Consider the following 27966-nt stretch of genomic DNA (forward strand, 5'->3'; position numbering starts at 1 on the left):
TTTATTGTTCTCTGCGAACCCCGTTCGTCCCCGGGTCTGGCCGGCGCCCGCGCGCCGCGCCTTCCTACAGGCAGACCGCTCCGGGTGCGCACGCCTTACCTTTCCAGTCCCCACCGCCGCGGGCACTGCCTACCCACGAAAGGGTTTGTTGGCCGCCTTGGGAGTAGAAGTGCTGCCCGCACCCCTGCGGCCAGTCTGAACTCGCTCCTCTGGTCAGAAACCCAAGTGTCCAGATGGCCTTGGCCAGGGAAAGGAACTTTCCTAAGGGAGTTTTCTCCAGGAATGCATTTATACGCCATTAAGTAGGCGTTTTCCAATGGCTCCTCAGGACTCGGGGCGGCGGCGGGTGATCTCTCTGGTGTAGTAGAAGAGGAGTCCTCGCTCGCCCCGCGCGTCGCGGCAGCCCAGGCGCCCTGAGCACACACCCCGCACAGCACGCGCACTGCCCATGAATCGTCAAATCGGGAGAGCTTGAAAGGTGGACAGACTGTCTTCATCATTAGAGGAAAGGTTTGCATTTCGTTTATAAAAATGTATGATGTCCCAAGTTTTTCCCGCCGACCCCAGAAAGGCTTTCTTCACATCCGCATCAGAAATGGGCTGAACCAGGCTGGGGCACGCGTTCGCTGAGCCTGACCAGCACTTTAACTTTATCGCATTTCTTTAAAGAAAATCTGCCTTGCCCTCTCTTTATTGCTACTCCATCCTTCTTTCAAGATCAAAAGCTTTAGATCAAAGCCAAGATCAAACTCACTACTTTAAATAGAAGGAACTTTGTCATGGACTCTTTTACACAAAGAGGAGCTTCTTAATGGAGACATCACAGTGGAAAACTTTGTTACCTCTTCATCCCATATTCACAATTGAACGACTTAAAATTACATTGATGGCGCACTTCTATTTCCTAAAATAAACAACAGGTCTGGTCAAATGGGGAATTCTTGACTTAGTATTTCCAGGAATACAGAAAACAAAAACTATAAGATTTATACTACAGACATAGTGACCATTTTGTATCCGTATTAGCTAAGTGCTATGAAATGCATGCTAATTTGCTAAAGATTTTTGCCGATAGCAAATGTTCTTGTATATAATGTATAAACAGCACATTCAAATGTTCTGTAAAAGAAATGCATAAAAATAGTTAATGTCTTGCAACTCTCAAGTGCACATTTCAATAGGCAGGTAAAACTGACAAATGATGAAGCAGATTATGTAATTACAGAGCTACTTAATTTTACATGGAAATAAAACGTTTAACTATTTAAGCTTCCATGTTACTAATAACAGTTCCAGAATCTATAGAAATCTATTACAGGCTGACATGTACCCTGGAGTTGTTTTCCTTGGGAATTCACCATCCCTAAGAACAGTTCACTACTGATGGGCTAAAACAGTGCCCCACCTAAATGGACCTTTCTTAACTGTTAATTTATTAACAATATGAAAACAAGTAGTCTTTGAAGAAACAAAACCAAAATAACTTCCAACAATCCAGTAGCAGAAATAAAGATAACTATTGCAAATTAAATCTTATACAGCCTTCTACGAAAATCTGTTGTTACCTCTGGGTAGTTAATACTTGAAAGCTTTTTCCCCCTTGTAATTCTCATCTGGTTGTACTCTCAATCTCTGTCTCTCTCTTGGCCCCTCTCTCTCTCTTTCTCTCTCTCTCTCTCTCTCTCTCTCTCTCTCTCTCTCTCTCTCACACACACACACACACACACACACACACACACACAATCGTTCCTCACGCTATAAATTCCATTGAGCCACTGGAAAGACCTTAGGAACTGAGACCTAGGAACCGCATCTTGCTGCCACTGATAGTCTCCTTTCTTCCTAACACCCAGCAACTGAACCTGAAGGTTTCCGGCATAAGCTGAGCCAAGGAAACATCCTACTGTAGCTCTGCTCTCCTAATACTTTGAGTGGATATTGAAAGTGGTGGTCCATTCTAATTGCCTCCTAATGTGTTTCCTTTGTACTCTTGCCTCCCCGCCCCACCCACTCCCACAATGCAACCTCCACAGAGAAACATAAATGACATTTACAAAGGTAGTTCAAATGATCACTTTGCGCTACTGGAAATGTTTCCTTCTCTTCTTTGCCTGGCCAGGTCCTACTTACTCTCTAGTTCTGGTCTTAAACAACTCTTCTCCAGAAATGTCCTTCCTCATTCCCTGATCCAAATTATGTCACCCCACTATTCTTCCTAATAGCATCCTGTTTATTTCCTATAAAGTGCTTATCTTTTATAGCTATTTACAATATTTTATTTTTTTATCGAGACTTTTTTAGTGTAGTTAGAAAAATTTACAGAGAAGGCACAGAGTTCCCATATACCAACATAACACAGTTTCCTTTATTATTATTATTTTAAAATATATTCTTATTGAGTTCAAAGAGGAAGGGAGAGGGAGAGAGAGATGAAACATCAATGATGAGGGAAAATCATTGATCAGTTGCCTCCTGCACATCCCCTAATGGGGATCGAGCACGCAACCCCGGCATGTGCCCTTGACAGGAATCGAATCTGGGACCCTTCAGTCCGCAGGTGACACTCCCTATCCACTGAGCTGAGCCAAACCGGCTAGGGCAGTTTCCTTTATTATTAACATCTTGCATTCCTGTGGGGCATTTGCTACAATTGATGTACCATATTTGATACATTATCCTATCTAATCAAAGAGCAATATGCAAATTGACCATCACTCCAACACACAAAATGGCCACCGCCATGTGGTCAAAGATGGCTGCCCCCATGAGGACACAAGATGGCCACCACAAGATGGCCTTCAGGAGAGGGCTGTTGTGGGCAATCAGGCCTGCAAGGGAGGACAGTTAGGGGCGACCAGGCCTGCAGGGGAGGACAGTTAGGGGTGACCAGGCCTGCAGGGGAGGGCAGTTAGGGGTGACCAGGCCTGCAGGGGAGGGCAGTTGAGGGGGACCAGGTCGGCAGGGGAGCAGTTAGGCATTGATCAGGCCTGCAGGGGAGGGCAGTTAGGGGCGACCAGGCCTGCAGGGGAGGACAGTTAGGGGTGACCAGGCCTGCAGGGGAGGGCAGTTAGGGGTGACCAGGCCTGCAGGGGAGGGCAGTTGAGGGGGACCAGGTCGGCAGGGGAGCAGTAAGGCATCAATCAGGCTGGCAGGGGAGTGGTTAAGGGGTGATCAGGCTGGCAGGCAGAAGTGGTTAGGGGCAATCAGGCAGGCAGGCAGGCGAGCAGTTGGGAACCAGCAGTTCTGGATTGTGAGAGAGATGTCCGACTGCCCATTTAGGCCCATTGGGATCGGGCCTAAATGGGCAGTCGGACATCCCTCGAGGGGTCCCAGATTGGAGAGGGTGCAGGCTGGGCTGAGGGACACACACCCCCTACCCCATGCATGAATTTTGTGCACCGGGCCTCTAGTTATTAACTAAAGTCCAGAGTTTACACTAGGGTTCATTCTTTGTGTTGTACAGTTCTATTATAGCTATTTTTAAATTAGTTTATTGAATGTCTATTTTCCAGACTAGACTTTAAAGTTCAGGAAGAAAGAGATCCTGTCTTTTGTTCTTGATTTTTGTCCAATCACTAAAAACACTGCCTTACACATAGATGCTCAATAAATACATTAAATAACAGAATCCAATATAATAATAGAGGAATATGCAAATTAGCTTGGATGCTGTAACATCACGACCAATCTACAGGCGGAGAGCTACAGGAAGGGGGGGTAGCAGGCGGAGAGCTACAAGAGGGCAGGGCAGCGAGCTACTAATGGCGGAGAGCTACCAGCGGCGGTGGGCGGGGTGGCCAGCTAAGGCAAGCAGTAGCAAGCTACTCATGCATGGATTCGTGCACAGGGCTACTCGTGTAAAGATAAAGGAATGAATGAATGAATGAAAGGCATATGAAATTTCAAGGAGGGGAGTCTTAAGATGAAGATCTTTCTAATTAACTCCTGCTTGTTTCTCCACTAAAATACCTTAATTTGTAGAAAGCATAGAATTGTGCTTTAAAAAAAAAAGAGAGAGAGACCATGGGACATCAGTTACATTTCCAGGGTACTTCTAAAATGATCTCTCTCTCTTTTTAATAAAAAGAAACAAGAAATAAAGATTCCTAATTTCCTCATATATTAACCACTAAAATTATATTCCAAAATGGTGCTAGGAGTTCAGTTTAATCTAGAACAAGGGTGGGCAAACTTTTTGACTCGAGGGCCACAATGGGTTCTTAAACTGGACTAGAGGGCCGGAACAAAAGCATGGATGGAGTGTTTGTGTGAACTAATATAAATTCAAAGTAAAGGAGCGGAGGGGAGAGGAAGAGAACCCTCCGCTCTTTCGGCTCTGCAGGCCGGATAGAACAGCCGAACGGGCCAGATCTGGCCCTCGGGCCGTAGTTTGCCCACGGCTGATCTAGAATGAAATATTAACCTATTGGCATGACACTGGAAAAGTATTAAATCATGTTGACTGTGCCCAGTAGAACCTCAATACATGCCTCCTTTTGTCTCTCTCAATCTCCCTTTCTCCAGGGGCTGATCCCAATGAAGGTAGGGTGTGGAGAGAATGGAGGAAGACAGCTTTTTAAAATTGGAATTCTGTAGCCAGGAACAGATACTCTAATAACTATCTCTGAGAATGTGGTGGAAGTACTTTAAAGTTATCTTTCAAAAACAGATGTTTTCTATTTTAATTATATCTTTAAAAATACTTCGTCCAGTAGAGATGCTGGTTTTGAAAGGAAGTTGTTCCAAGAAATTCTTGTCAAAGCAGTTCACAATAGCTGAAGACAATTTCAGAGGCTGCCTAGTGGCTCGAGATTACTTCTGGAGGGAAAACCTTTTTTCTGCTTTCTTCTGATTTATTTTAGTGGAGAAGAAATGACTCCTACCTTGTGATGAGGTTCAGCAGGCAGCATGAGGAGCAGCAGCTCACCTTCCTGGGTCAACCCGCAGGCTGGGAGGGCAGACAAGGGGCCCTTTAATTGGACTAAACCACCTCAGATGGCAAATCACACTACCCTGGGCACAGCAGAGGGGAAACTGTGACTATAAGAAGTCAAAAAAACTTTTAATACCAAACAAGGTAGACAGGTCCCGAAGCCTTGGCTAGCTTTAGAGGGCTCTATAGCCAACATATATTTGGGTGAATTAAAGAGTCTAGCTCTGGAAGGTGTGGCTTAGAAGTTAGAGTGTTGGCCCACAGACTGATGGATCTCGGGTTTGATTCCAGTCAAGGGCATGTACTGGGTTGCAGGTTCAATCCCCAGTCCTGGTCGGGTGTATGAGGGAGGTAACCAATCCATGTGTCTCTCTCACATTGACGTTTCTCTCTCTCTCTCTCTCCCCCCCCTCCCCAATCCTCCCTCCGTCCCTCCTTCCCTTCCACTCTCTAAAAACCAACTTGAAAAAAATATCCTCGGGTGAGGATTAACAAAAAAATAAATAAATAAAAGTAAGAGTATACACATCTGGAAATAAAACCAAGGCTGTTTAAGTTGCAAGTAATAACAAGTGAGGATTAGGGGCAAAGTTATAAAATACTTATGTCTTTAAATTTTGCTCTATCATTTAAATGTAACATTCTTTTATGATATCTTGCTAGTTGACTTTAGAAAAATTATATATAATTTGTATTATTGCCCATGTTGCCTGTGTTAGAATGAACACTGGATTTCTTTCCAAAGAGGATTTGGCCCTGCCAAATGGACCTCTTACTGGAAGTTGAGAGAAAGTATGGTTTTCTCTGCAGGGGCCTGGCTGGCAGAACCTCTGCCTCTGGGCACCCATGACCCTGAAGTCCCTATTGCTGGACACCTTTTACAGAGCTTGCTCTTCCATTTCTTGACACCCCCCGCCCCCCCTAACCCCCACCCCCTACCCCTACGCCCGGAATCTGATGAAGCCTTAGCTGTCGGCTACTGGCTCCCTGGAGAGAAACACCTACAGCGCACACAGTGCCCCCATTCCCCACACACATCAGCTGTCAGGAGGTTCACAGATATTCCTGAGGCCAGACTCCTGCCAGAGCGCCTCAGGTCAGGAGAGTGCCTTACAGCCACGCGGGCTGCGTCTGGCCAGTGCCCCGAAATTCCTCTTAGCGCACTGCATTCTGTAAGAAGCCATCAACCTTTCCTGAGGTGCATTATAAGAAACAGCCCCATAAAACCCATCACCACATTTACTGTAGAGATGCTTTTATAGGGTTGTTTATTACATTAAGGAGTGCTTTTCTGTGAGGACGCATGGCAAAAACTTGCTCTGGCCCCAGCGTCAGGAGCAGCTGGGCCTGGGCAGTGGCTGGTTTTACCCCTGAGTTCTGCAGTTGGCCCTCCCTGAAGCTGGTGAAGGAACCTCAGGGGTGCGGACTATATGCTAATTTAATTCCTGGTCCCCACATATTTTCCTACCAGTATTTCATGTTGTTTCATTTTCCTTGTTTTAATTAATTAATTTATTTTTTAAAAAAATATATATTTTTATTGATATTTTACAAAGAGGAAGGGAGAGGGATAGAGAGCTAGAAACATCGATGAGAGAGAAACATCGATCAGCTGCCTCCTGCACACGCCCCACTGGGGATGTGCCCGCAACCAATGTACATGCCCTTGACAGAAATCGAACCCAGGACCCTTCAGTCCGCAGGCCGACGCTCTATCCACTGAGCCAAACCGGTTTCGGCTGTTTTATTTTTGATCGTGCTATATTTTGCGTTGGAAGCTGCCTTAACAATGTTTTGTACAAGGAGGAGTATGAATAAATAAAATATCCTGGGTTTATTTTTTTCTTTCTTTAATTTTCTTTTTGGGTGGCTAGGGGGTCTGGAAAAATTTCTGGTTCCAATATATCTCCATTAACAACATTGAATACTTATAATATTCAAGGAAAAGGAACCTTAAAATAAAACAAAAACTAAATATAATACTATACCAACATCATGCAGGACTAATATGAAAATGTTAACCAACCAAGTGTTTTATCTCTTTTGATATCAAACCAGAGGAAAGGGGCTTGGGTTGCAGGAAGAGGAATGTAAATCGGACACATGGATGGGCTAGTCACGTAAACACACTCGGTGGCTTCTGCAAAGCGGAGCACTCGCCCTGTGAACGCAGAGGGGACCAGGGCACCATCTCTGTCCCCAGGAGTCCTGCAACCAGGCAGTGGTGCGCGTGGCCCAGGAGCTCGCCAGCCTGTCTGGGCTGGAGCCCAGCCTCGGCCACATGTTAGCGGTGTGGCCTCTCTCAGCTTCTTTCTCACAGAGTTGTCAAGACCAAATGCTGCGCGATGTGCGTGCTTACAAGAGGACGAGAGGAGGAACTGATTATCAAATTCCAGGCTCCTGGAACTCAGAGGCAAACAACATCACTGCAAGTGGAGGAAAGTGACCTAAAGACCAAAAAGTACTAACGTGCTACATGGATGTGAGACCAGGGACCTCTGACTGATGGGGAGACCCAGACTGCCCAATCCGTACGGGCAGAGCCGTTAACAAAGTGCTTCCCCATGCCGACTGCTCATCAGTGTCTCACACAGCCCCATCTGCAGGACGGAGACGCGGAGTCTCAGGGATCTTAGTGCCTTTAGGGCTTCATATTGCGTGGCCTGTCGGTCTCCTGTCTGGAAATGTAGTGCTCTTTCTACTCCAGCACCAGAGCTTAGGGCCACCTAGCATGACCTTCTCGCTTTGACATATTTGCTTATTATGTAGATAGATCAACCACACATCAAAACACAGCCCAGGAAATACAACCCTATAACACAACCGGCGACTGAAACAACCAGGTTAGAAAGCAGATAGCAGTTTATCTCCCTCAACACCTGTCTGACTACAGTTCTTTATAGGAGCTTGACATTCATGACACTAAACCTTAAAGAGTTTCACAGGTGAAAAATAAAATTCTGCAGGAGTGGCTTTGGATCATGGTTCCCTCTCCTGACTGCTTGTTAAGATTGCCAGGCTGCACTCCAGAGCAGTGGTCACCAACCTTTCAGGCCTCACAGACCACCAGTGATCCCCAGATGACCACTGCTCTAGAGCACGGTGCCCAAGACTCAGAAGAGGTCCAACCTGTGAACTGGTCCCATCTCTGAGAGTGGGAACCAGGCGTCAGTCTTTCTTTAAAGTCCTCCCCACACCATGTTCCACCCCCAATATTCCAATGTGCAGCCAGTGTTGAGAACCACTGGTTTAGATCATTTTAATGATGATCCAACTCTAACAGGTTATTTTGAAGAAATTCCAGATATTTGGCAATCATCAAAATTTCAAGGTAATTGCCACAGAGGACAACCACCTTTTATGTCCTCTTCCAGTGAGTCCCCTTGGGCAGACAGCAGTCACAGCTCTGGGTGGGCTGGCTGTCAGGCTGACCCACATGGCATTTCTTATAGCTTACACTTAGGAATAAACTCTAGGCAAGAGCAGCTGTGCACACATACACAAAAGAACTGAGAAGACGTGGGAGATCTCAACACACCAAGGAGGCAAGGATGAATGAATAGTTCACTTTTTAGGTTTCTTTGAAGGTTCCTGGTTAATATGGTCTGGATCCTTGTCTTTAGGAAATCTGAATGTAGAGCTGACCTGGAAGGCTGTATATATGAAGTGGTGTTGCCTAGTTATCCCCTACAGACAATCCTATATAATAAAGAAGGAATATGAAAATTGCCCATCACTCCACCACAAAGATGGCGGTGCCCACAGCGGAGGCCAAGTTCCCATAACGAGCCTTAACGAGCAATCAGCAGAGACCTGAGGCTGTGCCCCCTCCACCCTCGTAGGGCTTGACAGGGGACCTTAGGCCACACCACCCGCCCTGGCGCCAGGCCGGGGGACCTCAGGCCTCGCCCCCCACCCCAGCACCAGGCCAGGGGACCTGAGGCTGCAATCCCCACCCTGGTGCTGGGCCAGGGGACCTGAGGCCGCGCCCCCTGACTGGCAGGCCTTGACAGCGGACCTCAGGCTGCGACCCCTGCCCGGCGGGGCTTGACGGGGAACCTCAAGGTGCACCTCCCCCCCACCCCAGTGCTGGGCCAGGGGACCTCAGGCTGCTCCCCTCGCCCCGGGCCGGGGGACCTGAGGCCGCGCCCCTCCCCCCCCCCTCCTAGCAGGGCTTGACGGGGGACCTGAGGCTGCGCCCCCTATCCGCCTATCTGGCGGGGCTTGACAAGGGTGGGACCGGCAGGGTCTGGATCTAGCCCAATGGCGGGGGGGGGGGGGGGGGAGGGGTGGCCGGGTCTGGGCCTCGCACGATTTTGAGGCACACATGGGTGGGCGGGGACTTGACTCTGGGTCCCATGGTGCGCCCCAGACTCTGACAGGAGGAAGATTTTCATATACATTTTACTAATTTTCTTCCATCTCTGACACTTCTATTATAGAGAAAGGGCAAATTGCAATATTAAAATATTTCCTCTAATGAATCCCCTTTTAATGTGCACGAATTTCATGCACCAGGCCACTAGTGTTCTAATAATGTCAACAGCCGCCCATTTCCTGGAACATTTTGCATTTGGAAGCTGATGGCTAGGATTAGAGGACAGTGTGTACCAATGCAAGAGACCCTTCACTGTGTGCAAAAGCTACCATGCCATGCAGGACACCACCAGGTTAAACTTCCTCTGAGTCTTGGGCACCCTGCTCTAACCACATGGACTTCCTTGTTTAGAAAAGACACAGTACATTGATGCTACAGGACAACTGCTCTGGAAATGCCTTCCAAAAGATATTACTTACTAATTACTTAAAATCACAAACATCTGCATTGACATTTCACTGCATGGAAAGCTGACATCCATGGAGAGAGGTCCCTCGGTCATGCCCTGAGATGGGGTGGGTGTGGTCCTGTGAGTAGTGCACACGGGAGCCCTTAGAGGCGGGGCTTCAGGAGTCTGTGGCCCCCAGCATGACCACTGTTCTTTTTCTAGCTTGTCTATTTTTTAAAATTTTGGCACTCAGACTGGGTTGCCTGTGATCTGGCCTCCCAAAGGTACCCAATGAAGACACAATTTGCAACAAAGAGGAATGAGCCTAAATAATCCTACCTCTAATCAGAAGATCACACACACACACACACACACACACACACACACTAAAGTAAAATCCAGCACAGTTGGGGGTGGGGTGGCTGTCCCAAATAAAAACAGTATCTGAGAAAGCTGTTTTCCAGAATGTTTGTTCACCAAACATTTAGATCCATGTAAGAGGTGTTCCAGGAAAACAATGGGAAGGGCCCAATTGATTGGCTGCTAATCTCTTTACCTTTTGTAGGAGGTCTCTTCCAGCAGGGGATTAAATCCACACTGAATGCTGCCCAGGCCCAGCTGTGTCCATATTAAAACAGCCCGCTCATGTCTCCCTCCCTCTCTGCGAAGCAAGGATCTGTCCTTCCTTCCTGGGCCCTGCTTCCACCCCCCGCGTGTGTAGGTGGGAGAGTAGGAGTGGGGAATGTGAACTTGATCCAGCATTGATCAGCCAAGCAGCAAACTCTTACTGTTCTTTAGATACCAAACATAACTCCTTTCTTCTAGGGATAAGCCCAGCCATTCTGCACACAACACCACTTTTATGCTCAGTCGTGTGAGAGATGGAAAAGAAGCACAAAGGACATTAGAGCTTTATTAGACTCACCCTAAACACCTCCTAAATATGCAGAATTTAAGAATCCACCCAGTTATCTTATATTCATATCAACATTAGGTATATTAGACTCTCTTAAAACCTAACAATCACCTGGTCTTTTCTGACTTCTTGGTTCATGAAAAAAGGGGTGAAGACTACTTGTACTGTGAGCACCCTAACCCTGTGATTCTCAACGGTCTCAAAGCAGAATCCTGAGATTATGGATTTCAATTTATAGTGTAAATACTGTGGTCTGTGTTAGGTTCACCTGCTCTTTGAGCATTTATTTCACTACCTTACTCTCTGAGGTTCAAGGGCATTGAAAATCATGCCAATGTACAAACAAATATGCTGCTGTCTTTTTAAGTGCTGCCCCAAGAATGTGTTTGACCCGTTTCTGCACAAAGCCATGTGTGATGAGAACTCAGACCTTGGTACCCTCCTTCCCTGCCACCGAAAAGCTGTGTGACTTTGGCATGTCACACATCTCTCTGATCCTGTGAAATGGAGAGAATGCTATCTGTGAGGATGAAATGAGATGGCACATGAAGCCAGAGGCGCATGTAGGCCAGTAAATGCTCATTCTGAAACAAAAGGCTTTCTGGTATTCGGAACCTGAATAATCTTTCAAAGGTCTCAAGTTACTGATGTGTGACATTGTAATAAAGAGCCTTGCCGGGCCACCACACAGATGTGATGCCATCGGGTGGCACCTGCAGAGACATGGCATGTCTGAGCCACTGCAAACAAGTGGCTGTCCCTTCCCAAAGGATGGGTGGGCATGAGGAAGCAGGGTCTCTCTCTGGTCTGCCTGATCAGAGGCCATCACTCTCTCTCTGGTCCCATGCACTCAAAATAAGCCCGCTGTTGTTACAAAGGGATCATAAAATGGAACTGAGCATTTCGGCATCATTCTCTGAGGCACCAGCATGACCAGGTGCAAGATGCAAACACACTTAAAACCCTAACTGTAGCTACAATGCAATTAAAATCAATGTAAGAATTAATAACGTGGGCTTTTAAGTTAGATTTGTTTCCTCATCTATAAAATGGGTATAATGATAATGTCTACCTTCCTCATCTATAAAATGGGTATAATGATAATTATAAAATGGGTATAATGACTAGAAGTAAATAACTATTATGTTCAATGAACTTAGCATAGACCCTACTCAATAAAGCGATAGCCTTTCTTTCATTTTGGATGTCCTAATATGTAAAACAGTATATCTGGTATATTGGGGGGAAGAGGGGAAATGGAAGAATTGAATGAACATATAATTTAATAGAGAGTTACACGACCTAAACATTCTTGGATTGACCCGTTTACAGCTTAATTTGTTAGAAGCATTTATGCCCAATCCAGGCAGACATCACTCAATTACAAAATCAACCTCAAGGATGAAAAATACAGTTTGAGGAGGAGAGACCCATTGAGAACTCCGAAGAAGCCCACTTTGTAATAAATGCGAACAAGAAGAGTCTTAAAGAGAACACATCTTTGCTTGGCTGCACAGAGGATGAAAAGCCAAGGCACACAGGGAGGAGAGAGGAGCCAGGGCAGAGAGGAGGAGACGCACCCTGGAGCGAGGCCTGAGACCTGGGGCCACACCTCTGCCTCCGGGAACTGGCTGGGGGTGAGGCCGCTCCCTCCAGTCCAATCCCATTATCACTTGTCGCCCTGGAGTCTTAGTCCCCAGCTCTGACGTATTGACTCTGTCCTCTCTTCCGTGTATTTTCAAGCCAATAAAGTGGCTGAAATTAAAGAATTGAATTGTGAAGCTTTTTGGGCATAAATAATGTCATATTGGAAAGCCGGGGATAATGACAACCAGGATGCCCTTAATGCTCTTAAGAAAAACCATCTGATCTATGCAGCCCTCAATGCGGTCTGAAATTTCCTTTGACCTACAAAGGAAAATATTTTTAGCATGTAGCACACTTTGTAACAGACATATAAATGCACTGAAAATACAATTTTAGGAAAGCATCTGGCTTTGATCATTTCTTGTTCTGCTTCACCCCAAATAGGTTCTGCTTTCTCAATATGAGGAACACGGCACCATCCTGCTGCAAGCTATGCTGCGCCCACCCGAGCGATTTCTCCTAAACATTTCACGACTGGCTCTGCTTGTTTTTATTTTTTTAAAGTGGCAAATACTCTAAATATTTAAATATAAAAACAGCATAGAAAAACTGCTCCTGGAGCATTTGGCCCCAATGATTTTCCTTCCTTCAAAAGGCCACTGGGCTTTTCCCCCAGGTCTTTCAGACAACAGACATAAACGAGTGAGTACTTATTTTATGTCTCCAACTGTATCCTAGAAATAATAGTTGCCACTGTCCATGGGAAATGTCACCTGCAGTTCTTACTGACTTGCAGGAATTTCAAGATATTAAAAAGCTGCGGTACATTTACACACTGGAATACTACGCAGTGGTAAGAAAGAAGGAACTCTTACAATTTGCAACAGCATGGAGGGACCTGGAGAGTATTGTGCTAAGCAAAATAAGCCAGTCAGAGAAAGATAAGTATTATATGATCTCACTCCTTCTATGTGGAATCTAATGAACAAAATAAACTGATGAACAAAATAGATCCAGAGCCATAGAACCATGAAGATCGTGGAATCTCGGAGGGAAGGTGGGGGTGGAGGGATAGGGGGGAGAGATTAACGGGGAATTTATATGCATATATGCATAGCCTGTGGACACAGGCAATAGTGGCGAAGGCTTGGGAGGGGCAGGTGCAGGGACGAAGGGGTCAATGGGGAAAAAAGGGGAGGGGGGAGACATCTGTAATACCTACAATAAAGATAAATTTTAAAAATAAAAATAAAATAAAACCCTAGAAAATATTTTTCATCTCCTACTAGTCCAACAGGTTTATCATCTGTGAATAATTGATCTGAATTACAAGCAAGTGCCTCTTCTTCACTGACCAACCAGCACAGATGCTTTTGCAGATTGATAATTACTTGAGGTTTCTCCAATAATCTTTCAAATAGCAACTCTGCAGTGAGAGAGAGGAAGTGCCCCAACGGGGTTCCCGCAGTGTACATTGGTAAACAGCACTCGGGACGACACGGAAGGACTCCCCATACCACTCCAAGCCAAGGGCAAGTTTCCAGTCTAAGGCCATTTAGCGGTTCCCAGGGAGGAAAGGGAGACACAGGACAATCCAATCCTGACTCTCCTCCACTCAGAGGCTCAGCAAGGCACCAGACACAGAATCAGTGACGAGGCGCAAAGCAACTCCGGCCTCCCCAGGCCAGCTGCCCTCACTCCCCAAAGAAGCAGTGAGGCCTCAGAGAAGGCAAGTGGCTCCCCTAGCTACAGCGCTCAGGGCTGGGGGGGTGCCTGCAAAGCTGCATCTGCTGTATCAAAGCTTGGAGCACCACTCCCTGCAGTGTGCTCGGGAGAACAGTTCAGGGGCTGCGACAGTCGGCTCTCCTCCTCACCAGCCTCCATTCCTGCTCGGTCACCTCAAAATAATGCAGCCTTGCATTTTACGTAGCCAACTGTGTGGATCCCACTTAGAATGCGACAGTGGCCGTGGAACTCCTGAAGGCCCAGCCCGAGGACTGGCCTGGAAAGATGGGGTCTTCTGGACATGCGCTGGACACACACATGACCGAGCACCAATAAACTGTGGACAACTGTCACACACGGAGTGTGCCATGAACTGTGAACCACACATTTGGACTTGGGCAGCTTGACAATCACCGACTCACCTTGACCTGGCTGGCCACCTTCAGTTAGGATTTGCTTTGGAAAGCAAAGAGGAAGATACAGGAAACACCCCTTACATGCTTTAGAAGGTACATAGACACTTTTTTGCTCAACCAATTCTCTTCTCCTTTGTTGTTTTGGTGACCTGGTATGTATTGTCTCATTTGTTTCCATCTTGAGAGAGGAACAGCTGTATTTTTCCGAAGGCAAAGACCTACACTCATCTCTGCACACGCTCACATTCATTCTCACCAAAAAATACACCAGCCCCTTCCATGAAAGAAAGGCCAGTATTTCCTATGCAGAGCGTTCAGTCGGATAGACAGGGCTACCATTAGAAATACCTAAATGCAAGAGGGGCATGTATACCCATGGCACATACTCACGAAGAGTCCTGGAAAGCAGGGGGGTGGGGGGGTGTCACACTACTGTACACACAAAGCACACTTTTGTCCAATAGAGAACAAACAACAAACAGGCACTAATTAGATTAAACTCATCACTGCTCAGGGCTCTCTGCTGTATTATTTATTATCTCTTCCTGGTTCTTGTAAAACCTAAGGCAAGGATGGGACCAAGTTGATTTGGATTAAAAGCAACCCTGCTAAAAACACAAAATGCCTCAGTCACGGGTAAGGCCCATGTGTCAAACTTGGCCACGGACTTTGAACCTTGAGGACAATCATGCTGCTTTCCTTGCACAACGAGCTGGCCGACTTGTGACCAGTGAGTGCAGCCAGGCCCCGCCTGCAAGCGGCTGTTCTAACGCACTCATTCTCAGCCCCGCTGAGCACGGCAAATACAGGGAGTCGAGCTCTGCGTGCCTCCAGGTCCCAACTCAAGGCCGAGGCCCTTGCGTGCGCCTGTGACAGAGGTTGATTTATAGACACCCCCACAGGCTGTGAGCTCACGGGCAGCACTTTGTATGCCCACTGCCCAACACAATGCTTGGCATATTGGTTGAACCTATAAACCAAGTCATAAAGCCAAACCTATGGATTTCTCAGGAAGAATATAAAACTGAAGAATTCTAAGAGTTTATTTAGATTGTACTCAGAAATGAGGGAAACTTCCTTTGACAGAATATATTCCAGAATATGATTTTAGATAGAATACCTGAGAAATTGTATTTGTCAAATTATATGTGCTATGAGATCCTTGGTTCTTTTATATCAGTAAACACAGTTGCCATAATGTGCTGTGCTTTTGGGACTCTAATAACCTGGCTGTTATATTTGTCCATGGTTGGACTCACTCTCTAAGTGACTAAGTTTAGATAAAGTAATTTTAGATTCTATCTATGGGTCAGAGCCTCCTTAGGGGCCCTTATTCAGCAGGTGTGGGCTGAGTCCAGGCTGGTAGTTTAAACAGCTTCCTGGATGATTCTGGTGAACAGGGCTGGGCAGAGCTGGCCAGGTGGCCTGTGGCCTTGCGTCCAGCCTGCCGAGCTATGCTTCTAGAAAGCACCCAGCCTTAACTCCTCATTAAACCCATATGTGCACAGGCCACTATCATCCACCTCCATCAGCTGGACTGAGCCAAACAGACTTCAAAACTAGTGGTTCCAGCTTCCTTTTCCTTCTGTTCAAAGAAGAGCAACAGGTTTATCCTGAATCCACCAAGCCAAGCAAATATTGGGTTTCTCTCCACAGGTACAAAGACCACCTCGAGGAGAGGAAACACTGTCATGCTCATGGTGCACTGGAGTCTAGTCTCAGACTCCTGTGAGCGAGGTTCCAGTTCTTTCTGGAATCAGGTTTTGGAAGGGAGAGAGAGAGGGCATCACAGGAAAGCATCTCCTGTTTCATCATGGGCCTTGTGCTGTGAGAGGCCAGCTGTCTGGACAGTGTTGAACAAGAAGCCCAGCACAGACCTTCAGTACCAACTTCTCTCTGCGAGGATGCACCCTGTCTCTCGTGACTGCCCGGCAGTGCATCCCACTGAGAAGTCAGTGGGGAAGGCAGGTGCTGGCAGAGACGGCGAGTGACTGTGACGGCGAGTGATTGTGGCAGCTCCTCGCCATGGCAGGCCTCGCCCCCAGTGAGGCCAGAGGCCTGGTGTTGTACCTCTAAGGACGTCTGACAAAGTGTTCAGTCACATAGAGAGTGAGTCCAACCATGCACAAATAGAACAGCCAGATTATTAGGGCCCCAAAACACAGCACACTATGGCAACTGCGTTTACTGATATAAAAGAACCAAGGATCTCATAGCACATATAATTTGACAAATATAATTTCTCAGGAATTTTCAAAATACGTAGTCTCCATTTTCTTGAATGACCATTAGATGTAGAATTTCTATAGGCACCGCTGAGACTGAGGATCCTATTGGGCCTTAGAATCATGTTGCTAATAGTACCTAACCTGTGCTAAAAGATGCCTTCTCGGTGCTAAGAGCTCCAGTGAGAGAACGTCTTACATCATATCAAGTTTCCTAAACTGTGCGACTACAGCATTTCCCCTAACAGACTAAAAAGTTTTCCATCATTTGCTTGTGTGGCCTTTGGCCACTTGAAGGTGTCAGCTTGGAAAGAAGTGGCATTTTCCAGACGACACGGTCACCTGCTGTTCTACGTTCCGATCAGGAGCAAGTCTGGGAGCTGGAGTTATTTCCAGGATACTGTGACTGGCCGGTACCCGGTTTATCTGTGCTTCTCCCTGCCACTGCTGCCAGTGATTTTGCCTTCTAATGGCTGCTGAGCACTTTCCCCAGAGTAGAAAGAAGACACACAAGTGCTGTGAGGGTCACAGGCACCAGAGTGCCACCTGTCAGTACCTCAGGACACAGGCTGCCTGGGAGTTGAAGAGCCCAAGTGCGGCTGGCGATGAAACATGCTGCTCTGGGTGTCTGTGGGGCCGAGCCTGCCCCTCCACGGAGCCAGCAGAGAGGGCAGGGCGGCTATGGAATGGCCAGCTCTCTTTCTCCATAGATTTGAAAAAAATACAAGTGCTTTCAATGATGCCCATTCGGTGGTGATTCTAAGGCATTATGCACTCAGGTTTTAATTCAACTACTAGCCTTAGAGCAGCACTGCCCAGTAGGAACATATGCCAGCCACATTTGTCATTTAAAATTTCCTAGCTGCCATGTTTAAAAAGTAAGGTATAGCAGCTAAAATTAATTTTAATGATATGGTTTATTGGGCATATAAACATTGGGTTTATGATGTGTCCAAAATATTATGATGTAAGCAATAATTTAAAAATGATTAATGAGATATATTACCTTCTTTTTTTTTTTGGTATTAAGTCTTCTAAATCGGATGTGTTCTCACAGTTCACCTCAATTTGGATGCTAAATTTTAATCAGAAATGCTTGGTCTGTATTTGATTTCATGAAATTTACAGCTGAAAAAGTGGATTTCATTCACATACCTACATTACTCCAAATAATAACTGGATTACTAGATTTTAATGTAGATTGAGATTAAATTAAGTTAAAAATTCAACTCTCCCGGTGCACTAGATAGTTTTCAAGTGCTTAATAACCACATGTGGCTTAGTGGCTGCCATGTAGAACAGTGAGTCTGAGCATCAGCCCTGTACATCACAGCAGGTAAGACGAGAATGAATTGGACACATACATCCCATCCCTCACCCTTGTTTCTGAGGGTGAGGGATGGGATGTATGAGACACATATACAAATTGCAACAATATAAAACAGGATATTAACTTGCTAAATGCAGAGAAAGGAAAGCATTCATTCCAAGGAGAGAAAAAGTCACGTACAAAGGAAGGCTGGTGTGGAAGCTCACAAATACCTGTTGACTGGTAATTATGGTTGGGCATATGCTTAGGAGGTAGCGAATGGAGTGTGAAAGGGTACCTTGGGGCATTTCTACTGACTGCCTGAAATAGCGGGCCAACGGGCATGTTCACAGGCATAGCTCACGAGGAACAGACTTCTGGTGAGGACAGGTCTGAGCTGTTGGGGAGACTCGCTTACATTGCCATGGATCATGATGGTGGGGGACAGCGTGGCAGCTAAAAGACCAATTAGCTCCAGCACTAGTCAGAGCAAAATATGAAAAACTGGGTGAGGCGCCAGGAAAGACCATCAGAAAATGAATAAATATGCACATAAGATGATCAGGATGTGGGCAGGGAATCAAAGAAAGGGGGTGTCGGAGAGCTCTGGAGCAGTAAAAATACAAAGTGCAGAAGAAAGGCTGGATGGGCAAAGTTATTCCTAATGTATTCACATGTAAAACTTCTAAAGGAAGATTGGAATATACACATATGTGGGTTGGAGTGGTGGAGACCTTTGGCAGAGATAAAAAGAAATAAAAATCTATTTATAGAACTGTCAATTTAGCAGAATGGGCAACTTTCTTAGAAACGTGGGGGGGGGGAGGCAGGCAGGTGTGAGTAAATTAAATTATTACTATTTATTAGAAAGCTTTACAACTTTAAAAATTATTGCTCTTGAATTGTATTGAGGAATATGGGAAACTACTTAAGATATTTACTTTGTGTTATGCTTTCATTTATTTTTCAAGAAAAGCTCTAATTCTAAAATCTTAGGAAGTTCCTGAACCACCCCAGTTCTGTTTTTTAAATATATATATATTTTTATTTCAGAGAGGAAGAGAGAGGGAGAGAGAGAAGCATCAATGATGAGAGAGAATCATTGATTGGCTGCCTGTACGCCCCCTACTGGGGGTCGAGCCCGCAACCCTGGGCATGTTCCCTTGACCAGGAATCGAACCCGGGACCTTTCAGTCTGCAGGCCTATGTTTTATCCACTGGGCCAAACCGGCTAGGGCAGTGGTCGGCAAACTGAGGCTCGCGAGCCAATTGTGGCTCTTTGGCCCCTTGAGTGTGGCTCTTCCACAAAATACCACGGCCTGGGCGAGTCTATTTTGAAGAAGTGGCATTAGAAGAAGTTTAAGTTTAAAAAATTTGGCTCTCAAAAGAAATTTCAATTGTTGTACTGTTGATATTTGGTTCTGTTGACTAATGAGTTTGCCGACCACTGGGGTAAGGCAAACCACCCCACGTTTACATCTAGCCCTTAGGAGCACAGAGCAGGGCTGGTGAAGCACAGGGACTCAGTATCAAACCCCATTAACCGTAATGGAAACCTCACAACACACAAACGTTCACCTCCTAATGTTCTTTATGTTCCTCTAAGGTATGCTTTCGTAGATGATTATTTACTGTAGAATATTAAATGTGAGAATCCTCTTTTTTTTAAATACAAAGTAAAGTAATCTATAACTTCCCGCTTCTAAAATGGGCAAGGTATGGAAGATAGTTTTATTCTTCAGCTAGTTAGCATTCTGGGTAATCAGACAAACACAATGCTCATCACAACCCAGAGTACAATGGAATAAAATCTAATATCTTGTAAAATAATTATGACAACACAAGTATAGGAAATTGATTTTTTTCTGTTATATTTTAAAAATCTAATAATTGCTCTTTTTTAAGGTCACACAACTGACCTATGGTCCATTTTCTAAAAACCCTCCCCCCGTTCCCCTTGGCAACCATCAGTTCTCTGTGAGTCTGTTTCTGTTTTATTTGTTTATTCATTTGTTTTGTTTTTTTAGATTCCACATATAAGTGAAATCATGTGGCATTTGTCTTTCTGACTTATTTTATAGCACAATACCCTCTATGTCCATCCATGTTGTCAAAAATGGCAAGACTTCATTCTATTTTATGGCTGAGTTAATATTCCATTGCATATACACCATATCTTTTTAAAAAAATATATATTTTATTGATTTTTTACAGAGAGGAAGGGAGAGGGATAGAAAGTTAGAAACATCGATGAGAGAGAAACATCGATCAGCTGCCTCCTACACACCCCCTTACTGGGAATGTGCCCGCAACCAAGGTACATGCCCTTGACCGGAATCGAACCTGGGACCCTTCAGTCCACAGACCGACGCTCTATCCACTGAGCCAAACGGGTTAGGGCTATACACCATATTTTTATCTATTGATGGACACTTAGGTTGCTGCCATATCTGGGCTATTGTAAATAATGTTGCGATGGACAAAGAGGTTTTTTTTTTAATCTTTTAAAATTAGTGTTTACGTTTTCTTTGGATAATATCCAAAAGTGGAATTGCTATATCAAATGGCGGCTTTATTTTTAATAGTTTGAGGAACTTCCATACTGCTTTCTACAGAGGCTGCAACAATTTACAATCCATCAACAGTGCATGAGGGTTCCCTTTTTTCTCCACATTCTCCCAGCACTTGCTATTTGTTGATTTATTGATGACAGCCACTCTGACAGGTGTGAGGTGATACCTCATTGTGGTTTTAATTAGCATTTCCTTCATGATTAGTGACAGTGAGCATCTTTTCATTTGTCTGATGGCCATCTGTATGTCCTCTTTGGAGAAGTGTTTATTCAGGTCCTCTGCCCATTTTTTAATTGGACTGGGCTTTTATTAGTGTTAAGTTGTATAAATTCCTCATATATTTTGGATATTAACCCCTTACCGGAAGTATCATTGGCAAATATCTTCTCCCATTCAGTGGGTTGTTTTTACATTTTGTTGATGGTTTCCTTTGCTGTGCAAAAACTCTTTAGTTTGATGTAGTCCCATTTGTTTATTATTTTCTTTTGTTACCCTTGCCCAAAGATCAGTACCCCAAAAGTTATTGCCAGAAATAATGTTGAAGAATTCACTGCCTATTTTTTCTTCTGGGAGTTTTATGGTTTCTGGTCTTACATTTAAATCTCCTTACATTTAAACTGATTTAAATGAGTTTATTTTTGTATGTGGTAAAAGAATGTGGTACAAAACTGAACAGATACATGTCCAGTTTTCCCTACACCACTTGCTTCAGGTGTCTTTTTAAGTGAAAACTTCCAATTTTATTTTAAAAGAATATGCACCTCCATGCTGTACAGCCCGGACACAGACACGTGTGGCAGGAAGATGTGAACTGTGATCAGCATAGATTCCTCTGGTGGGTGCGACTGAAGGGCTAGGCCTTTGACGCTGTGTATTTTGCTCCTGCTTGAACTTGCTACAGAGGAAATATTATTTTTATTTTTAAAAAGGGAGACAAAGAGTAAACTACATATTCATCTTGGAAAAGGACTGAAAGGATTAATTTTAAAAACTATCTCTGGGTCATTTTTATTTTATTACAAACTTCTTTATATTCCAAAATACATATGTAATACTTCTATAATCAGGGGAAAAAAAGCCATGAAAGGAAATAATCTGTAATACCAATGGTAGAATCAATTTTAATCTGTTTGCAAACCCAAAGGTTATGGGGTTGGGTGTTCTTTAAGGAGGTGTGGATCCAATTGCTTTTACTTCTTTGGGGCTCATGCTTACTTTTATTGCTGGTGAAGCTATTTCCACATTTTAAAAATGATTTCCATTCAATGTGGCCCAAAAGGAAAATCAAGGCCAACCATAAGGCACACCTTCCTGAGGAAGACAAAAAGCCACTGTAACCCTTGGAATGAAAACTTCACCAGTGGAACGCGACTCTTTTGTCGCGAGTGACTTCAGTTGCTGGGGGACAGGAATTTTTAATGAGAACAAAGAGCATCAGAGCGATTTCAGGGCTCCGGTTGTCGTTCCAGGCCCAGACACCTGTAACTTTATATCACAGTGATGGAGACAAAGAACAAGGTGTCCCATTCACCCCAGCTCCTGCAACCAGAGGGCCCCGCCTGCCAGAGCCTTTCACCGAAGTGGAAAGGAGAAGGAACTACGGAGGAGGCGGGAGGTCATCACCACGAACCATATAAGTGAGGGCCGAAATGGCAGCGATGAAAAGGCGCCGTCTGGTCATTCACCAGGGGGAGATGTGCACTAAATCAGGGCCTTTTCTGCCGGACGCTATTGTTTTCACTGAACAGTTAAGCACCCAAGGAAATACCAGTTGGGTCTTAAAGACAATTTATAGCTGGGCTGGCCTCCTTGCACCTGGCTGTGTTTTGACAGCAGAGATTCTTGTCTACACAATAAGCTGTCACTAATGCACCTAGACCTTTGGAAGGAACCTGGGGCTCAGAGGCTAATCTCTTCCCTCCAGGTACCCTTCCCCCTTTTAATGAAAAGCAAAACCTCCTGCTGGTGGCAGGCCTCAGCCTCTTCAGGGGAAATCAGGAGCCTCCTGAGAGGGAGGGCAGCCCCCCAACAGCCCGAGGCTGGGCCCTGGTTAAGGCCTCTTCCCTGGGGACTAACTGCTGACCTCCACGGACTTGTTTGGATCCGGGAAATTTAGGAGTCTGCTCTCTGAACTGCCAACTTTTCCCAGCTATGAATGTCCAGGACCCTGGCAACAGCCGCCCTGGGCACACTAGGCAGTAGCTTCAGGGGATGCCCTCGCCCCCACCACTAACACAAGGGCAAGCTTGGCTTTTTAGGATCAGATGGCCTCACCCTGTTTCCCTGAGCTTTTCGTCCTCAGCGAGCAACCTGGTTCGGAAGGGACCTTCTTAGAAATCAGAGGCTCCTTACAATCAGTAGAGCTGAAAGCACTGCCCTCCCAGGACCAGGTGCTGCCTTACCCGCCCCTGCTTTGTTTCGCCTTTTAAAGACTCAGGATTTTAATCTCTTTTTGATTCCAGAAGGATTGGGCCAAAAAAAACCTTTTAACAGGTGGCCCAAGGCAATGCGACTTTGCTAGGAATGAGTTCCTGGCAGCTGATGGCGGACATTCCGACATTCCCGTGTGGTGGAGCAGCACAAAGATGTGAGGAGAGGGGTGGAAAGGTAATGGAGAACACCCCCTCCTGCTCCTTAATTTCATGGTTCACAGACATTCATTGACATTCAGACACTCCCAAAGGGAAGCTCACATACCAGCCATGAAACCAGAAACGAGCAGGCTAATGGGGCTAACGGGTCCAGGGAGGGTTCTCTCCGCTGTGGGGGTCCACTTCCACCCGGGGGCGGAGCGTACAGGGGGGTGCCATGGTGGGCAGCCGGCTGGGAGAGCTCCAGGCCTGCAGGGGCCTCTGGCCAGCCCACCCAGATGCCCCCCTGGGACTCGCCAGGCCCAGGCTCTAGACAGCAGGCCTGGGCTGGTGCAGGCCGGCGCTGCCTGTTGACAGTAAGGAGTTCATAGGGGCAGGTCCCAGTGTCTAAGACAGAAATGCATCTTGCCGGTCACTGGGATGCAGAGCTCGAGGAGGAAGTGGAGGGGCAGAGACCGTGATGGAGAAGCCATGGGGAGCAGGTCAGAGGAAGCTGCGGGTGGCCAGCTCACTGGCCACATCCAAAGAACAGAGCTGGAGTCCCAGCTGCAAACCCACCCCGGCGCCGCCACCACACCCAAAATACACACCGCACCCAAAATCACACGTCGCAGGCGCTCCCATCCCCTCCGCCCAGGGCAGGCAGCATCCTCGTGACAGTGTCACCAGGGGCAGAGGCGAGGGCCATCGCCTCCCTGACTCAGGGAGGGGAGCCTCTGCCTCGCCTCGGGGTGAGGATTCTTTTCCATTTCTAACAGGCAAGCACATCCCTGCTCTCCTCCCTCCGGGAAGCGGGCGGGCTCACCTGTGGTAGTCCCGGGCACTCCAGCCAGTCTCGGAAGATGCTTTCCACAGACAAACCCAGCCTTTACAAATAGAAAACAAGAGGCAAAGGGTTAGAAGTTACAGAGCACGGAGGACAGAGGGTCTTTCCAAATATTCGGGCACAGGACAGCATGGCTGTCAGAGGAGCCAGTTCTCTGAGGAAGAGCCGCCACCGCACCCTCCACGTGGTCTGCAGTGGAGGATGGGCCTGAACGCGAGCAGCCAGCCTAGGGCCTTTCCTGCCCTTAAGGAACGCTGGGTTGGGTGCCAGAGCAGGGACTGGGCATGTTCACAGACACATCAGGCACGACCACTTCCTAAGAGGGGCAAAATGAAACCTGAGCTTTGCAGTCCAGGGTGCGTCCACATGAAACTGGAACTTCACAGTGACAATGAGCGAGGACGAGCGGAAGCGCACGATCACTGCGAGCGCAGCAAGGTGCAGATGCTCCCTCCGCCGCCTCAGCCTAGGCCGCAAGCAGCCCTGAGAGGCTCCAATTGGTAGTCAGCTGAAATCCTTTTGGTTTCACGCCTACTGACTTGAGTTCTCCCTAAATGCGCTAAGTAACCAGTATACTGGTATTTAGGGTCAATGGACTTTAGCTTGTGTCTCCCTGAAGGCTAAGCAATTCCTCTCCTGCGCAGCCCAGTGTCCCGGCTCAGAGAGGCCGCCTGCAGCCCCGCCCAGGCTGTGTGCCAGCCACATGCTGCCTGTCCTCTGTGCCACAGCATTGAGGCGACTTGTGGTATCATCGGTTTATTTGATTACTGACTTCTACCCGGCTCCTCGCTGCACCGAACTCTCGGAGACCAGGGTCCACGCCTATTTCACTCACTTCCTAAACCCAGCGCCAAAACAGGTCTTGGCATAAAAGAGGATCTCTATTGATATTTATTTGAATGAATGAAAACGCATTTCACTATTGGTGCAATAAAAACCATTCCTTCTAAAGACAATAATCACCTTTCCCACTAAGATACTCCCAAGTCGTTAAGATGTGTATCTTTTTAAATTTTTTATATTATATGCTACATTTTCTCTGTGTGGAAAGATAGGTGCTATCTGCATTTGTCAGGGTGCTGAAGGCCCAGTGCGCCCCTCACCTCATGGGCTGTGTGGCATCGCAGTGGGAAAGGAAGGGAGGGAGAGAGGAGCTGGCCTGGGTGAATGGGGGGGGCGGGTTGGGGAAGGAGGGGCTGGCCAGTACTTTCCCTTCCTCTTCTTCCCCAGAGAGAGGCATGTCACTCGTCCATTTTGTCTCTCCTGGCCAGGGCAAAGGAAGAGGCCCTGACAGAGGTGACAGAGGGGAGGAGAGCATATAGAGAAAGTGCTTTGGATTCATTTTCAAGATGATGCCCATCTGTGGGACAACAGTCCAGGGATGGGGAAGATGGCGACTTTCAGAGCCTGCTGGTGTGGTGCTCCTGAACACGCCTCCGTAAGAAAGCCAGGGGCGCCATCCCTGGGCCTTTCCCCACTTCCTTGTTCTCATTTATCAGCATCAATCTCAGTGTGAATGGCCAAGTCCACTCCGTAAGCTGGGAGAGTGTGGACATGTGTGAACTCTCATGTGCTTGTGTGTATGCATGCATGTGCCTTTGTGTAGCACACTCATGTGTTTGTGTGCATGTGTGCAGCCATGCACCTGTGTGAGTATGTCCACATGCATGGGAGGGACGTAGGGGTGACTGTATGGGAAGAAGCAGCTCTCAGAGCACCCTGTGTCGAGATCATGTTTTTTCTGCAGGGAGAGGCGCTAGAAACACCCTTAACCGGCATAATTGCTCTGCCAGGAAGAGGAAAATGGGCTGAAGAGGCCACTTCAAGAAGTGTCCAAGGAGCCCTGGGGAACCTGGTTTGGCTCAGTGGATAGAGTGTCGGCTTGCAGACTGAAGAGTCCTGGGTTCAATTCCAGTCAAGGGCATATGCCCGGGTTGCAGGCTCAATCCCCAGTAGGGGGCCTGCAGGAGGCAGCCACCCAATGATTCTCATTATTGATGTTTCTATCTCTCTCTCCCTCTCCCTTCCTCTCTGAAATCAATAAAAACATATTTTAAAGAAAGAAGTATCCAAGGAGACTTAAAGTTATTTTCTTTTAAAAAAATATGTTTTTTATTTTAGAGAGAAAGGGAGATATAGAAATATCAATGAGAGAGAAAGAGAGAGAGAGAGAAAGAGAGAGGCGTAGATCAGCTGCCACATTCACACCCCCTACTGGGGATCGAGCCCAGAACTCCTGCATGTGCCTTGACCAGAAATGGAACCTCCTGGTTCATGGATCAACGCTAAGCCACTGAGCCACACCGGCTGGGCTGAAGTTATTTTCAAGTGAAAAGTGTGAGGCTGGAAGGCAAGATAGGTTTTAAAATTTCCATTGAAGACAAGATGCTCGGTGAAGGCCTGCTCTTGATGGGAATGAATGCAGACCATTGCCACTTTATCCAACACCCAGGAGGGCATGTCATTGGTTGCGGTCCAGTTCCTGTCCCAGGGCTTCAGCAGCTGTGGAGGTTCTGTAGCCTCTACATTGTCTGCCCTGGCTCAGAGGCAAGGCCCAATTCTTCCCTGCCCTTCCTTCACTGGTGCTCCTCTTGGAGGGGTCCATTCTCTTGCTGCCTTTCCAGCTAGAGAGGGACACTCCTGTGACCGGAGTGCTGGGACCCAAAGCTCTGGTCACCCAACCTGCAAGGCATACTCAGGAAATTCATAGCAAGAGGCTGAAGGCCACACTCTAGGAAAATGGCATTCTTATACCTGCCTCAACTGGAGGGAAGATGAGAATTTAGAAACAATATAGAAAAGAGACGGGTGATGATAGATGTTCAAAGAGGTAAACACGTTAGATCCACATGGAGGTCAAGGGAACTGGGATGAAATATCCTGAAGGGGAGGAGTCTGGGGTGTGTATTCACACCATTTCCCATGGATTCTACAAGCCCGTACACAGCTGCCCAGCATCCCCAGGGAGGAGTGCGAAAGAGGACAGGGGCGTAAATTTCCTTCGGGCAATTTAGCTTGAAGACACTTCTTTAGGGGTGTCCTGGGAGGGATGGAGAGTCGAGTGCTGGGTGCCATTACTGAGTGAGGTCCAAGTCCTCAGGGGAGAAGTGAGAACAGGCAGCGCTTTCTCCATGTGGCAGACACTCGGTGGGTGCCTTGGCGGGTGCCTCCCAGTACGAGGTTCTGTGGAAGGATGAGATGCGAGAGCCCAGGGCAGGCTGTCCGACAGGGACATATGAGGACATGAGTCAGAATGCTGCCTGTGCTGGTCGAGAGACGTGGAGCCCACGTGTGTGGGAGAGGCCCGGGCTGCTTATGGTGGAACAGCTGGAAGGAGGTGCATTAGGAAAGTGTTCTTAAAGAAGGCAAGGCTCCAACCGTCGTAGCGGATGGCTGCGCCAGTAGAAATGGAAGGGAACCACAGGCAGGAAAAGCCAGCACAGGCGGCTGGACTGGCACACAGAGTAAGGTGACAAAGGAAATGGGCGTCCTGTGAGGGCCCTGAAGTCCTGCCACGGGGCTTTGGCCCCATCGATGAGGCTCTGAAGCAAGGCTGCAGAATGGCATGAACAGAACAGAGTCAAGGAAGAATAACTGAGGGAGAAGAGGCTGGAGGCAGGGAGGCCAAAGGGGAAGCTGTGAGTGTGTCCAAATGAGAGGTGATGAGAAGGGACCTAAATGGAGGTGAGATACCAGGAATGAAAATGGAGGGTGGCGCTGGCGAGTCCTGCTTGGGGGGAGGGGAGTGAAAAATGGAGTCAAACAGTGGGCCCCATCACTCTCTGCAGGGTGACTTTCCATAGCATGTCTAAGCCCATGTATAATCCATGCTACAATCTTGAACCTGGACAACTGGCCAGGCCAACTGTGAAGGTTATTTCATGGGAAAATATTAAGATACATTTTGCTTTACCATGTTTAGTATCTGCATGCATAGATACTATTACACAGTGGCACTAAAAACAAAACAAACTCTTCTGTCACTACCAACAAAAGGTACAAAATAAATAACTATTGATCTGGTCAAGATCAGCATAGATACTAATAAATGCAGTACTCAGAACCTCCAACAACCATACCAAAATTATAACTAAATTAC

At 46.7% G+C, this 27966-nt stretch overlaps 1 protein-coding gene across 5 annotated transcripts in view; it reads right to left on the minus strand.

Moving 5' to 3' along the window:
• Positions 1-27966, minus strand: part of AOPEP (aminopeptidase O (putative)) — a 356743-nt gene that overhangs the window by 81007 nt on the left and 247770 nt on the right. For all 5 annotated transcript variants that reach the window (XM_080670042.1, XM_080670039.1, XM_080670043.1 and 2 more), the window contains exon 10: positions 23847-23907. In XM_080670042.1, coding sequence (XP_080526168.1) covers positions 23847-23907 — 61 coding nt within the window. The remainder of the gene's footprint in view (positions 1-23846; positions 23908-27966) is intronic.

Source organism: Plecotus auritus (genome assembly GCF_963455305.1).
Source record: "Plecotus auritus genome assembly, chromosome: 5".
NCBI lineage: Eukaryota > Metazoa > Chordata > Mammalia > Chiroptera > Vespertilionidae > Plecotus > Plecotus auritus.